A 14,199-nucleotide genomic window follows, 5' to 3' on the forward strand; every position below is an offset into this window, starting at 1 on the left:
GAAGCTCTGGTGCCCCGGGCAGGGGGAGAAGGGGGACTCTCCTTGGGAGGCTCAGAGACAGGAGGGGGCTACAGCGAGGGGGATGGGGGAGCTGCCACCTCCCGGGATGGGGACGGTGTGGGGGCGCCCCGGAGCCCCTGGAGAGAGCACGAGGCCCAGGGCACAGCGTTGGGAGCCTGCGTGGCCCGGCTTCTGTTTGGTTTGACCCAGGGCAGGTGGGAGCTCTCGGGTCTGGGCGGGGAGTGGAGTCTGGAACTCCCGACCGTTTTTATTCCTCCTGCCCGCCCAGGGCAGGCCAGGGGATCTGACAAACAGGCGCTTGCTAAGGAGAATTTCAGAAAACGATCATTTTTTCATATAAAAACGTATCCTGCGCTTGATCTGAAATTCATGCTCCGGGGCTTTGTGTCCTGCAGCTCCCTCCCCCGGGTGGGCGCTGACCATCCCATGTGAGTGGGAGACCCAGTGCCAGGCCCTGTGGCTCACCCCCAGCCCTCCTGGACGGGTCAACCAGGGGCCGCCAAGTGTGCTGGAACAAGGGTCACACCCTGAGGGGTGGCGGACGCCTCAGGCTGGGGCCACAGGCTTCAGAGCTGCCAGTGGGTCAGGGCTCACACGCGTGGTCTTTTGGGCGGTGGGGGTGCAGGCTGGGAGGAGGTGGGCAAAGACAGCCAAGCCCCAGGCCTGGATACCAGGTTGGGGGGGCACAGGGTGGGGTGGCCTTCCTTCAGTGCCTAGGCCTGAAAGCCCGGTCGGGGGGTGCCCAGGGAAAGGCTGGGGCCCCTCACGGGAACCTGGTCTGGGGTGACCTGTGCAGAGGGGTGCAGGGCTAAGGAGCGCAAGGTGCCAGATGGGGACCCCACTGCCAGGCGCCAGCCCCCACCCCGCTAAGCAAGCCTTGAGGGCAGCCCGGTGGACCAGGCAGGGCCGGTGGCTCCAGGCGGCACATTCTGAGGCAGCTACAGGAAGTAGAGACCCTGACACAGGCGGCCACATGTCCTCCGTGTCCACACAGTGACACAGGCAGTAACACGCTTCCTGGTTCACACCCTGACACCCAGCCGTATGCAGACACGAGGGGCTGGCTGTCGCGCACGTGTGCCTAGACCCGGCCTCTGGAGACTCACTGGCCCTTTCAGTCCTCTCCCACACTCAGGGCCCTGACTTTTGGGGGCTCTGGGGTGAGGGCTGTGGGCCCAGTTGTCCCGACCCCCGGGGACCCTCTCACTGCCGACACTGCCCGAGGCCCATCCCCCACGCTGTCTGTGGAGACATTGTCCTGGCCACACAAAGGGGACGGGGCAGTGGCTGGGTGGGGGAGGGGCTGGGGCTCGTGGGAACTGCCCTTCCAGGGCTCTGGGGGCGGGGGGGGGGGCAAGGGGGCAGGGGCGAGGCCTCTCCAGGGCTGCCATCCTCAGTCGCAGGCTCCAGGCACTCCCGGGACATGAGGGCGGGTGTCACTGAGGCGGTGGCTACCAGCTCGCTTCAAGGGGATGGACTGGGTTTTAAAAGCTTCCCGAAAGACGGCCGCTATCCCCAGCTGCACACACCTCCCCAGGGGCCTGGGGCTCGGCCTTCCGTCCACCCCAGCGCTGTCTCCCGTGGAAAGTCAGTGCCGGGGCTGGCCAGGTTCTTTTGGCAAGTGCACAGCTCCCTTCTCTCTGAGGAGGCTCACAGGGCCACAGCAGGGGACAGTGTCGGGTCACCTTTGGGGCGGGCAGCCCAGGGCTGCAAGGCACTCTGGGGACAGCGTGGGAAGATGAGGTGTGGGCCAGACCCAGGCCTCAGCGGGCAGGTTGGCGCCTGATTGCTTCCTCCTGGGTCGCTGGCTCGCCCTGTCCAGCAAGGTGTCAGGCCCACACCCCAGGCCCCACCATCTGTTGGGCAGCTCTAGGGGAGGTCAGAGTGCACGGCTGACCTGGGGGCCTCAGGACCCACCCAGGGGCTTGCCAGGGACCAAATGTGCAACGTCCACCCTGGGACGGCACACTGGCGACCCCCACTAGCACCCCTCTTCCCGTCGTGGGGATCTCAGCACACAGCCCTTGCCATGCAGAGGCCTGTCCAGGGAAGGTGCTGGGTGCCCTTCCGCGTGGCAGGTAGTAGGACGGAGTGAGATTTTATCTTTGCTCTTTCATGCTTTGCCATTTTCCCAGTTCTAAATAAGCAGAAATGTCCTGTTGCTCCAGAGTGTGCCCCTGCACCCCCATCGCCCTGCCTGGTGGCCTTAGGCCTTGACTCCTCCTGGACCTGCCTGCAGGGTTGGAAATCCCAGGTTGGCATCTCCTGCAGGAGTTCCACCCAGGCCAGGCCCCAGCCCGACGGACCCCACCTCCCACACCCACCATGGGGCCCAGAGGGAGGAGTGCAGGAAACAGGCCGGGGCTGAGGTTACAACAAGCTTGCTCTTTGCTCAGAAACAGCAGGCCCCAAAGAGGCCCCTGCCACCCTCACCCCCTCACCTCACCTTCTCAGGGGGTCAGTATCTAGCTGGGCTTGGGCACAGAGCAGAAACCCCTCAGGTCAGATCACCCGAGGGACCGGGGCTCATTCCCAGCCTGGTGGTGGAACCTGAGCTCCACTGGGCTGGGAGAGCAGGGGCTGTGGGAGTCCCCAGGGTGGCCAGCATGCAGGAGGGATGCTCAGGTCACCTCGGCCCAGGCCCAGCAGACATCCGGCCCAGTCTCTTGGAGGAGCAGAGCTCCCTTCCCAGGCTCCCAACCCAACAGGCCACTGCCTGCTGCCCTACACCGCAGGACACGGGTTCCCCACGTGCTCTGGCCCTGGCAGGTCCCAGGGCTCATGTCTTGCCTGCCTCTTTCCCTCAAGCCCCCCACTTGTCAAGACCCAAGACCTCAGGGGTGTGTGGGGTCCAAATGTGCAGCTGCCCAGCCCTGTCTGCCTGGGAGCTCCCAGTCCTCCCTCACCACACCTGTGCACCAGCCACCTATTGCTTGGGAGGCATAGGCTGGCACACCTGCTGGCCTGCAGCCTGGGGCAGTGGGTGTGACCCCTGCATCCAAGTGGGCACCAGGACAGGTGGGCACCAGGTCAGGTGGGCACACAGACACTGCTGAAGGCACCTTCTGCGGCCCAGCTCTGGCTCCTTCAGCTGTGGTCACTCCCTTGGTAGTGGGGCTGGGAATTGGGCCCACGCGTGGCTGTGGCTCCTAGCTTTGATGCTCAGAGCCCCCAGACACCCTGGGAACAGACCCCTCAAGCCCTCCTAGCTGCCCACCCCACCCCTAACACATCTTGGCCTCTGCCTTGGTCCTGGGTGCGCGTCCCCGGACGGCCAGCTCTGGGGCAGTGGCTGACCAGCTCTTTCCCTCACTCCTCCTTGGGCCTGGAGAGGAGAGGGCCCTGGAGAGTGGACGTCCACTCAGACCCACCTGGCTGTGGGTCCATGGGCCTCAGCATTCCCAGGACAGCCTGGCTGGTGGCCCGGCCCCCAGGAGGCAGCCACACGCCCACGGGCTCATGGCCCGGCCCGCACGGTCCCAGGCGGAAGTGCCCTGTGTCAGGGCTGGTACAGCGCTGTTGGCACCCAGTGGCTGAAGAGCGTGGGAACCAGGCACACGGGGGATCCTGGGCAGGTAGCTGGGAGCCTTCCCAGCCAGTCCTGCCCCCCATTCGCCTGGGCCTTTCCACCCCTCCCAGTGAGGTTCTGGGGGCGGCGGCTGCCTGCCCTTGGGCTCTCAGACTGGGGGGAGGGGGTGGAGGTGCGCAGGCACCCCGCTGTGCTGCTCTGGGCCCCCAGCCTTGGCTTCTGCTCAGGGTCCCTGTCAGGCCCTACTCGTCTCTGCCCAGATCCGACGGCACCCTGGAGTGGGCGTCTGTGTGTCCCACGCTGATGGAGGGAGGTGGCATGAGAACCCTGGCATGGGGTCGTGGCCCGCCAAGTGCCCTGCGACTGAGGAAGCCCTCAGAAGCCCCTTTTCTTCAAAATGGGAGGGCCGAGGCTCTCAGACCCCGAGTGCTGGGGGACGGGTCTCAGCGTATCAGGCAGGTGGTCTCAGGTGGACAATCACTGTCTGAAGGCCAGACGTGTGCTGGACCACCAGCCCCACTCACAAGGGCAGAGCCACAGCATCCCTCAGCCCATGGCGGCCACCTGCCCAGGGCAGTCAGTCCAGCAAGGGCTGCTGGCCCTGGAGTGGACAGATGGACAGGGAGACCCTCAGTGCCAGGCCCCCCTGTGGCTGGGGAGCCCAGGGCCAAGGGCAGGCGCAGCAAGCGGGCCCAGAACCGGCTTTTCCAGCCCTGGCCGGGGCAGGGCCTCCCAGGGCCTTGTGGGTGACAACAAGGCCCACAGCGGGCAGCAGCCGTGGGAAACCCAGCACCGGTGGTTCCCGAGGGTTGGGCCAGGCCCTCACTGACGGCACCCGGTGACTCAGCACGAGCTGGCTGGCCACGCCCAGGCGTGCGCACCTGGCCCAGGTCCTGGGAAGGCCTCAGACCCCATGTGGAGGACTTGGGGGCGTGGGGAGCCCATCCCGCCCTGCTGCACCCTTGCTGCCCCTCCCACACCCACTGGCACTGTCCCTGCAGGTGGCCTGCACAGTGCAGAGTGGGGCTCTGTGGAGGGTAGACCACCTGCTTGTTTTCAGCCCTTCCCAGCCAGACCTGCAGCCAGGGCTCTTCACCTGCACACCTGCCCAGGAAACCCGCTGGACCCAGATCTGGGCTGGGCCCAGAGACCGGAGCATAGGACCTGCCATCATGGCACAAGGAGCTTCCTGGTGGAGAGATGGGAGCTAGGGGAAGAGGAAGGGAGGGTCCTGTCTCCCTAGCCCAGCCTGGGCCTCCTAGCAGAAGAGCCCCACCTGTCCACCACCTCCAGCCTCAGGCCTGTGAACTGGTGGGGGATACAATGCTGGAAGCAGGTAGTGCAGCCTCCTACTGCTGAAAGGCCCAGGGGAAGAGAGCACGTGGGACAGGGCCAGTGCCCCCAACATGACACACCCGGAGGCTCCAGGGGCCTCGCGGCCACCTGCCTGCGGCAGCCATGTCATCTGGGGCTCACCCAAAGCCCCTGCATGGGGAGGGGTCCTGGAATAGCCATGTGACCATGGATCTCGGCCTCCTCTTCCCTGCTCCCCTGTACAGGTGGCCTGGGAGCCCCACCTCCTCCCCAGGGTGCTCTGACATCAGAAAGGCTGTGACGGGAAGGCCCACACCTTCACAGGACCTGCGGGTGCCTGCCTGGGACCTGGCTCTCAGTGGGCACCCAGCCCCCTCCTGGTGTTGCCTGGGGAATCCTAGGGATTCAACCCGTCTCCTTGTCCAGGAAGTGACCACTGGGAAGGCGGTGCACCCCCCTCCAAGTCATGACTCGGGGTGTAAGCTGGTCCCGGCCTCCCTGCCCCCGCCCCCAGCATCACAGTAAGCCTGGCAGGTTGGTCATACTCAGAAACCACCCAGAGGGGCTGGGTGTGGCACACACCTGGAATCCTAGCACTTCGGGAAAGCCAGAAGGGTGGATCACTTGAGCCCAGGAGTTCAAGACCAGCCTGGGTAACATAGTGAGACCTCATCTCTACAAAACATACAAAAGTTAGCTGAGTATGGTGGTGTGCTACTCAGGAGGCTGATGTGGGAGGCTCATTTGAGCCCCGGGGTTTCTGGCGGCAGTGAGCTGTGATTGTGCCACTACACTCCAGCCTGGGTGACAGTGAGACCCCATCTCAAAAAAAAAAAAAACAATGGCGCCACGGGGGCCCGTTATGTGCCCTGGACAAGGCACAAAGTGGTTTTGCTCTAGCCCCCCACCACTTTCAGAGCCACACCCGCCCCAGGGCAGTGGCAGGCACAGGTATCACAGAGAAATGTGGATGCGGAAATGGACAGGTCAAGGGTTGGGGCAACTATGGGGCTGCCCACACTGACCCTTTAAGGCTGGACTATGTGTCCAACACCCCAGCTGAGGTGGCCCAGAGGGGACCCAGGCCTGGTTCTGCCCTCGAGGGTTCTGGGATTGGAGAGCGTAGCTGGGCAGAGAGTTCCACAAGTTCTCAAAAAACAAAAGAGGCGGCCGGGCGCGGTGGCTCAAGCCTGTAATCCCAGCACTTTGGGAGGCCGAGACGGGCGGATCACGAGGTCAGGAGATCGAGACCATCCTGGCTAACACTGTGAAACCCCATCTCTACTGAAAAAATACAAAAAACTAGCCGGGCGAGGTGGCGGGCACCTGTAGTCCCAGCTACTCGGGAGGCTGAGGCAGGAGAATGGCGTGAACCCAGGAGGCGGAGCTTGCAGTGAGCTGAGATCCGGCCACTGCACTCCAGCCCGGGCGACAGGAGCAAAACTCTGTCTCAAAAAAAAAACAGAAGAAGAAGATAATTAGTGATTGGGCATGATGGCTCATGTCTATAATACCAGCACTTTGGGAGGCTGAGGCAGGAGAATGGCGTGAACCCAGGAGGCGGAGCTTGCAGTGAGCTGAGATCCGGCCACTGCACTCCAGCCCGGGCGACAGAGTGAGACTCCGTCTCAAAAAAAAAACAGAAGAGGCTTCCCAGGGCCCATGAGAAGCCAGTGCATCAGGGAGGGCTTCCAGGAGGCGGTGTGGCCTGAACCCCACAGGACTATGCATGGGGACAGGAGGGGACCCATTATCTGTCTCTGTGAAACCCCATGGCCAGACCCAGAGCTTCGAGGAACAAGCACAGGGCTGGGGTAGGGGCACCTGGAGAAGCCCCGCGTGGGCCTCAGCACCCCCTCTGGCCCCCAGGCCTGCAACTGTGACCAGTACCTGAAGGTCTCCAGGGACATGATGAAGCAGCTCGTGTGGCTCAGCGGCCACCAGGAGGGGCCCAGGAGCTCAGGTGGGTGCGTCAGGGTCAGGCACTGGGTCTGTGGGGCCCGGGATGGGTTGACCTGCTGGGGTGGGGGGGGGGTGCTGTCCTGTCCAGCACTGAACTTACTAAGGGTGGCGGCCAGGTGACAACAGGTGGGAAAAAAGCACAGCGAGGGTCAGGTGCCACATGGTCTCTGCTCCCTTCTGTGCGGTGGCAGACCAGGAGATCAGGACACCAGGGCCCTCGGTGACCCCCTGGAGTGGTGTGCTCCTCCTCTCTGCTGGGCCCAGGCATGCGATGCACACACACACACACACACATGCACCTACACCTGCACACAGCGCTAGCTGGACCCAGATGGCCACCCTCCCCAGGGAAGGCCCCAGCCCATTTCCCTGCCTGTGAAACGAGACAGAGGGCTTCTTTGTCTCCCTGTGGAGGGTGCAGGCCACCCAAGGACTTTGCAGTTTTAGATCTGCACAGGGGCTGGAATGATGCCCCGCCGCCCCCCACTGTTAGAACTGCCGGCCCCCACCCTCGGGAGGGAGGCGCCCCAGGGAGGGAGTGGAGGGTGCTGCTCCTGGTCATCCTCAGTCGGGGCTGGCACGGGGACTAAGGGAATGGAGGTGGATAGAAAGGGGTCAGTCCAGGCCGGGCACGGTGGCTCACATCTGTAATCCCAGCACTTTGGGAGGCCGAGGCGGGCGGATCACGAGGTCAGGAGATCGAGACCATCCTGGCTGAAATGGTGAAACCCCCGTCTCTACTAAAAATACAAAAAAATTAGCCAGGCGTGGTGGCGGGCACCTGTAGTCCCCACTACTCGGGAGGCTGAGGCAGGAGAATGGCATGAACCCGGGAGGCGGAGCTTGCAGTGAGCCGAGATCGCACCACTGACTCCAACCTGGCGACGGAGTGAGACTCTGTCTCAAAAATAAAAATAAAAACAAAAAAGGGTCAGTCCAAGTTCAGGGTAGGAGGACGGGGAGCGACCGTCACCCCAGGCGGCCAGCAGAGCACACCCCAGAGAGCGAGGCCGGAGGTAGCCTCCAAACTCAGGCCGCGACGCTCGCAAAGGCACAGTCAGGCCCGAGCCCCAGCACAGGACGGTACACACACGGCCCCAGGGTGGTGGGTAACCCCCGGATGGGCTGACAGGTGTCACAGGGACTGTAGGGTAAGAGCTGGGGCCAGCCAGGGAGGGGTGAGGCAGGGAGGCCAGATGAGGGTCATGGCCTCCTGGGCTTCAAGGAGGAGTTGGGGCTGGGGTGGGGGCCTCGTGCATTCATCCCCGACTGCAGCTGATCCGGAGCCATCTGTATAGAAATGCTTGCTGAGCAAATTACGAGGGTCAACAGGAGCAGGGCAGACGCTTCTCCCACCTGCTGGCCAGTGTTCCCTCAGCCATCGTGCACTCAGCCCTGCAGTGACCCCTGGGTGGATACCGGCCCTGCCTGCCCTGGGCGCTCACTGGGGACTGGGGGGCCTCACAGGGCCTGCGTGAGCCGCTTCCCAGGGTCTCCAACAGACCCTGAGCCTGGCAGTCCCTGGGCCCTGCCCACCCGCCCACCCGCCCTTGTGCTGGCTGATTTCGAAATGCACTCACTGGCAGTGGGTTTATCTGCTCATCGCTGCCCCCGCCCCCGCCCACCGGTTCTCAGGCCCCCAAGAGCCCTAATCAGCAGATCTCGCGCCTAGAACATGTTTCCCAGGGACCTTTGAGCCCCAAGACCTTTCCGAGGTGTGAGTTCCCAGGGGAGGGGACCAGGCCAGTACCACAGCTCCTTGGCCCCCTGCCCTCAGCTGTCTTCGAAGGCTGGGGTGTACGTGAAGAGGCCGCACACCATGAGGTCACCGTGCTCAGCTGCATGGCTGCGTTGTGACCCTGGTGGCTGCCAAGCCCCATCTCTAGGACAGTCCCAGACCAGTTCTCATCCTTGACTGACAGGTGACAAGGCCACCCAGAGCCAGGAGGTGCAGGAGCCAGGTGAGCCCCGGGACCGCCCACCAAGGACACAGCTGCTTCTTCACGGCCCTGGCACCCGACTTGCCCCAGAATGGGGGACTTGGGTCCCGGCCGGACAGAGGGGGCTCTCTCAGGGCTCTTGGGGGCCCTAGGGCCCACAAGGTGAGGGGTGGGGTCTCTCGATAGGAGAAGTGGGCACAGAGGAGGAAGTGGAGGAGGCAGGGTCAGCAGATAGGCCACTTCTGTCTGTCCAGGACCAGCCCCAGAGGCAGCCCCTGGGGGCTGCACCTATGACCGTCCCTGCCGCTGGCTGCAGGCGGCTGACCTGCGGGCCGAGACACCGGACATGCTGACCAATGGCACCCGGCTGCAGCTGGCAGGGGTCCCGGTGGGCGTGCTGAAGACACCCGGCCTGCGGCACTTCTACTGCTGCACGCGCTGTGGAAAGGTCTTCTGGGATGGCTCCCACCTGGATCGTGTTGCCACCCACTTCCGAGACGTCCTGGACAGCGCCCCCAGCCCCGGTGAGCCCAGCCCGGCCAGCAGCCCCTTCTGAGGACAACCAGACAATAAACATGGAAAGTGCCCGACTGCTGGGCCCACAGCCGTGGACTTGCTCACGTGTTTCATGCTCGCCCCACAAACCCCTCGTGGGCCCCTCTTTGTGCCAGCAAGTGCCGGGAACACCGAGGCGGGGTCCCAACCCGAGCAGCTGTCGGGAGAAGAGGAGGGTTTCCAGATGGTCAGGATGCTGGGACCCCTAGCCCGGTAGGACCCACGAGGTCTCTCCATCACCCCCGTCAGGGCTGTGTGGTCCCTGTGGGAGAGCGGCAGCCACAGCCCCACTAGAGGCACCTGGGCAGCCAGCCACGGCCAGGGCTCTGCATGCGTGGGCACCAACGTCTCCGTCCTCACAGCTGTCTGAACGTAGCTGCTGCTGCCCTTGTCTGGGAGGAGGCTGAGGCCCAGGCAGCCACTGCTGCCCACCCTGAGGGTCCAAGGGTGCTCTGCCAGGTGGAGCAGGGAGGGAAGGGGGTCCCAGAGGTGGGAGAGGAGGACGAGCACAGGGAGGGGCCATCCCAGGAATGTGCCCCCTCCCCTCACCCACATCCCTTTCCTCTGCTTCCTGCCTGGAGCGGAAATCAGCTCAGATTTGGCCGAGGAGTCGGGCGGAAGCCTCGGGCAGCACGGTCCTGGGGGCTGGGGAGAAGCAGCCGCCTCTGCCCAGAGTAAGGAGCAGGCTTCGGGTGCGAAGGCCTTGGGCATCCCTGGACCGGCCCAGCCAGGACCTCCCTGTGGGTTCCCGGCCACACCAGGGCTGGCCACTGCCCCTGGGTACCCCTAGGGACTGCAGCCCAGCGCCTTCAGCCCCCAGCAACCCCAGCAGGGCTGTCGTTTCACAGATGGGGAGGGTGAGGCTGAGACGGGGAGGGCCTGGCCTGTGTCAGAGCCAACCGTCCAGTTTTGACCTGCCCCTTGACCTGCTGGGCAGCCGCAGGGCCTGAGCCTGTCAGGTAGGGGCATCAGGGTGAGCAAAGCAGGACCCCAGGAAAGGGTCAGGGCCTTCTGGGACTGGGATCTGCTTCCGGGAGGGGCACCGCAGCTCCACATCCTGTCCTGAGGAGGCAGCCCCTGACCGAACTCCTTCTGCCTGGCAGGGTTTAAGAGGGAGTGGCTGAGGGCACCCACCCTCCACCTGGCCTAGCTGCATCCTGGAGACACTGCTCCCAACGCAGGCCTGAGTGCTGCTGTTGGCTCTCGGCAGAGGCAGGCAAAGGGGTGCAGAGGCCACAAGGAGACAGAAACCACGCATCCTCCGTCCCTCCTGGCTGGCTCTGCCTCTGCCCACCGTGGCCGTGCTGCGCCATATGTTTCCTGCCTCCACACATCCCTCACTACCCAGCACAGGCTCGGCCTGGTTCTGCAGCGTCCATCCCAGGCCCAGGCTTTGGTGGGGGTGAGGCTTTCTGCCCCGTCCCCACCCCGGGCCAGGTGCTGGAATCCAGCCTCGGTCACTGGCGGTCAGCACCCATCAGGCTGCTTCCTGGGCTAGGGGATAGACACCAGGCTGACCGGGTGGCTGAGGCTGCCAGTGGCAGTTCCTGCCCGGGCGTCCTTCCTCCACTGCGGCCTGTGCTGGCCCGGGCTGAGTGTTTGTTATTTGATCTCGATCCTCTCAGCCCTTCTACCAGGTGTCTGGGCTGCTGGGAAGAAACACTCTTCTCTTTCCCACGCTCCCGACACATTTTAATGAATTAGCTGGAAGCCCCGCCCCCACTGCCCGCCACCCTCCCTCCCCGCTTAGTGCCTTTAAGGTGGCCGCAGGCCTCGGCCCAGCTCTGGCCAGCTGCCCCTTCTGCGCTGTCCTCCCTAGGCCCTCCCAGGCGGGCTGGCCACCCCACACAGACCTCCCTCCCCATGTTGCCCACTGCTCTGAGCCTCCAGGGAAGGAAAGGAAGGGGGTGCCTGCAAGGAGAAGGGGCCCCACTGTTGCCTTCTGGGGGCGGGTGGGTTACAGGCAGGGCACCCCCGGGCCAGTATCCTCAGGACAGGCGGGGGAGGAAGGACAGGGCCCAGCTGCACAGTCGGAGCTGAGCCCTGTTGCCGGGTCCCAGGGCAGGGCCTCCCAGACAGCAGAAGGCTCCAAGCAACACCAGCAAACACCAGGGGGTCCTCTCGAGCACAAGCATTGGGTGGCTGGAGGTGGACCCCCATGTCCCAGCATTTGGAACAGATGTCCACCTTTTGGATGTCCCTCGGCAAACATTCGGGAAGTGCTGACTCGGAGCTGTTGCCCCCTGGCCCCTCCCCCCTTCCCATCCTCAAATGGAGCCGCTTCAGGGCCGTGGGTGTGGCCAGGGGAGCTCGGAGTCACGGTGGAGAAGCAAGAACGGGGCCACTCAGCGAACTCCCTGTGGGCAGTGTGGTGTGGCTGGTCTCTGAGCCCCACAGATGAGCCTGGGCACCGGCCTTGAGCCACAGACACACTGCAGTGGCAGACCTCACCACCTCTGCCTGACCCCGCTCTGGACCCCAGACAGGGGGTGGGCTCCTGCCGTGCAGGGCCGCCACACCAGCCACACTGTCCCTGCAGGGGCGCCCGCGCCACCCGGCCCTCGCCAGGGGCCGCCGCCGATTTCACGCCCGTGGCGAGGCCCCGCGTTCCCACACCAAGCTCACACAGGGCCCCTTTGTTTGCCGCCGCCACGGATGTCGACGGGACTTTCTCCCAGGCCCTGCTCCTGGCCCACAGCATAGCCAAATGCCTTCTCCAGGCCCGGCTTGAGCCCACCTGGGCTTCGGCCTGTTTGCAAACCACCCACCTTCCAGGGGAGGCCCTGTGCCTGCTGAGCGCCAAGGGCTCCGCCCACCCCCCAGCCATGCCCTCTGCCTCTTGCCAGTCTAGCCTGGCTGGACCCTGGGCAGATGCACAAAACCCATCAATGCACAGGACTGAGTTCTTGTCCTTCTGACGGTGAGCTCAGAGCGCCCTGCACACCCAGCCCTGCTCTGAGATCCAGAGATGCAGCCAGCACCAGGGACCAGCAGGCAGCCCAGCAGCTACCCCTCCTTAAGAGGCCAAAAGTGTGGCCGGGCGCGGTGGCTCACGCCTGTAATCCCAGCACTTTGGGAGGCTGAGGCGGGCGGATCACAAGGTCAGGAGATCGAGACCACGGTGAAACCCTGTCTCTACTAAAAATACAAAAAATTAGCCGGGCGCGGTGGCGGGCGCCTGTAGTCCCAGCTACTAGGGAGGCTGAGGCAGGAGAATGGTGTGAACCCAGGAGGTGGAGCTTGCAGTGAGCCGAGATCGTGCCACTGCACTCCAGCCTGGTGGACAGTGAGACTCTGTCTCAAAAAAAAAAAAAAAAAAAAAAAAAAAAGGCCGGGCGCGGTGGCTCAAGCCTGTAATCCCAGCACTTTGGGAGGCTGAGGCGGGCGGATCACAAGGTCAGGAGATCGAGACCACGGTGAAACCCTGTCTCTACTAAAAATACAAAAAATTAGCCGGGCGCGGTGGCGGGCGCCTGTAGTCCCAGCTACTAGGGAGGCTGAGGCAGGAGAATGGCGTAAACCCGGGAGGCGGAGCTTGCAGTGAGCTGAGATCCCGCCACTGCACTCCAGCCTGGGCGACAGAGCGACACTCCGTCTCAAAAAAAAATAAAAAATAAAAAAAAAAGGCCAAAAGTACCCAGCAGAGCACGGCAGTCTGGGCCATGCCATCTCTGCTCCAGGCCTGGGCTCCACAGTGTCCATCTCTGTTCCGCTGGGGACCTACTCCGGGACTCCACTATGACCCCACCTGCACATTGGGGAGCACCCTCCCACCCTCCGTGGCCCCCTTAAGAGCTCCTGGGAGAAGCAGTGAGGCCCAGGGGAGAGGGCTGAACAGAACCAGCAGCCCCACGAAGACCAGAGTGAGCTCTAAGCTGTGCCTTTGAGGGACAGAGGTTCCCAGGCCACCAGGAGGACCCCAGGGGCGCAGGACCTTGTTCCAGTCAGCCAGGGTCGGTCCCAAAGGGGGCCTGCCCAGTTTTTCCTGCCAGTGTGAGCACAGCATGGGGTGGGGACACACCCCTGTGGGGAGCCGGATGTGGGGGCACGGAGCTGGCGGGCGGGAGCGTCCCCAGACAAGGCCTGGCAGGGGGGTCTCCCCGGCCCGAGCTCAGAGCTGCCTGCGCGGAATTCCCGGTTTGGCTTCAGAAGGAATTCAAGCCCCAGCCTGCCTGGCCTCCTGCTCCGCGCCTGAGAATCACTCCTCCTTAATTTCCAGAGACCACAGCGAGCTGTAAACTGTAAAACTCTAATGAGGAAATGCGCTGTGCTTCCCCTGCTGGTGCCTCCCGGTCAATTGTTAGAGTGGTCAATAAAAATGGGTTTTATAGTTTGGAAGCCAGGCGTTTCAGAATTCCCTTTTGGGACAGCCCTGGCGCTACACCTGGCCCTGCTCACCTGGGCAGGACCCATGTGTCCGGCATGCTGGTGGGTGGGCAGCAGAGTGAGGCAGGCCGCGGTCCCGACCCTCCCGCTGGGCCCCCGCCCTGGGCTTCCTCCTGAGAGGACAGCGGAACCCCCTTCACCGCCAGCCGATGGAAGCCGCGGCGGCCGGACGGAGGCCCCTCGCATCAGTACGGTTGGGGCACACATAGCCTGAGCTGGCGGCCATGAGGCTGCCCGCGCGCGGGAAGGACCCGCGTGCCTGAGGGCTCCATGTCAGGGCCTGGAGTTGCCACCCGCGTGGACGGTGAGCCCGGAGGCGCAGGCTGGCCGGGGTCGCCCCGCGCCTCTCCGCTCAGAGGGGTCTCTCCCTCACCACGGGCCTGAGATGCCCGCGAACCCCCTACCCGAGAGAAGCCGCCCTCGGGGCCACCTGGCGGTCGCGCTCGGGTACCGGGCAAGGCCTGGGTCTGGCTGCGCAGGGAGCTTGGAATT

General features: G+C 64.1%; 1 protein-coding gene across 1 annotated transcript in view; it reads left to right on the forward strand.

Annotated features, from left to right (window-relative positions):
* The window catches only part of EXD3 (exonuclease 3'-5' domain containing 3), a 92,460-nt gene extending 83,082 nt beyond the window's left edge, over nucleotides 1-9,378 (forward strand). Inside the window, exons 19-21 of the mRNA XM_011957231.1 lie at nucleotides 6,734-6,827; nucleotides 8,749-8,787; nucleotides 9,021-9,378. Coding sequence (XP_011812621.1) covers nucleotides 6,734-6,827; nucleotides 8,749-8,787; nucleotides 9,021-9,322 — 435 coding nt within the window. The 3' untranslated portion in view covers nucleotides 9,323-9,378. The remainder of the gene's footprint in view (nucleotides 1-6,733; nucleotides 6,828-8,748; nucleotides 8,788-9,020) is intronic.
* The last annotated feature ends 4,821 nt before the right edge of the window (nucleotides 9,379-14,199 follow it).

The sequence above is a fragment of the Colobus angolensis genome, unplaced genomic scaffold, assembly GCF_000951035.1.
Source record: "Colobus angolensis palliatus isolate OR3802 unplaced genomic scaffold, Cang.pa_1.0 Scaffold44, whole genome shotgun sequence".
Taxonomy (NCBI): domain Eukaryota; kingdom Metazoa; phylum Chordata; class Mammalia; order Primates; family Cercopithecidae; genus Colobus; species Colobus angolensis.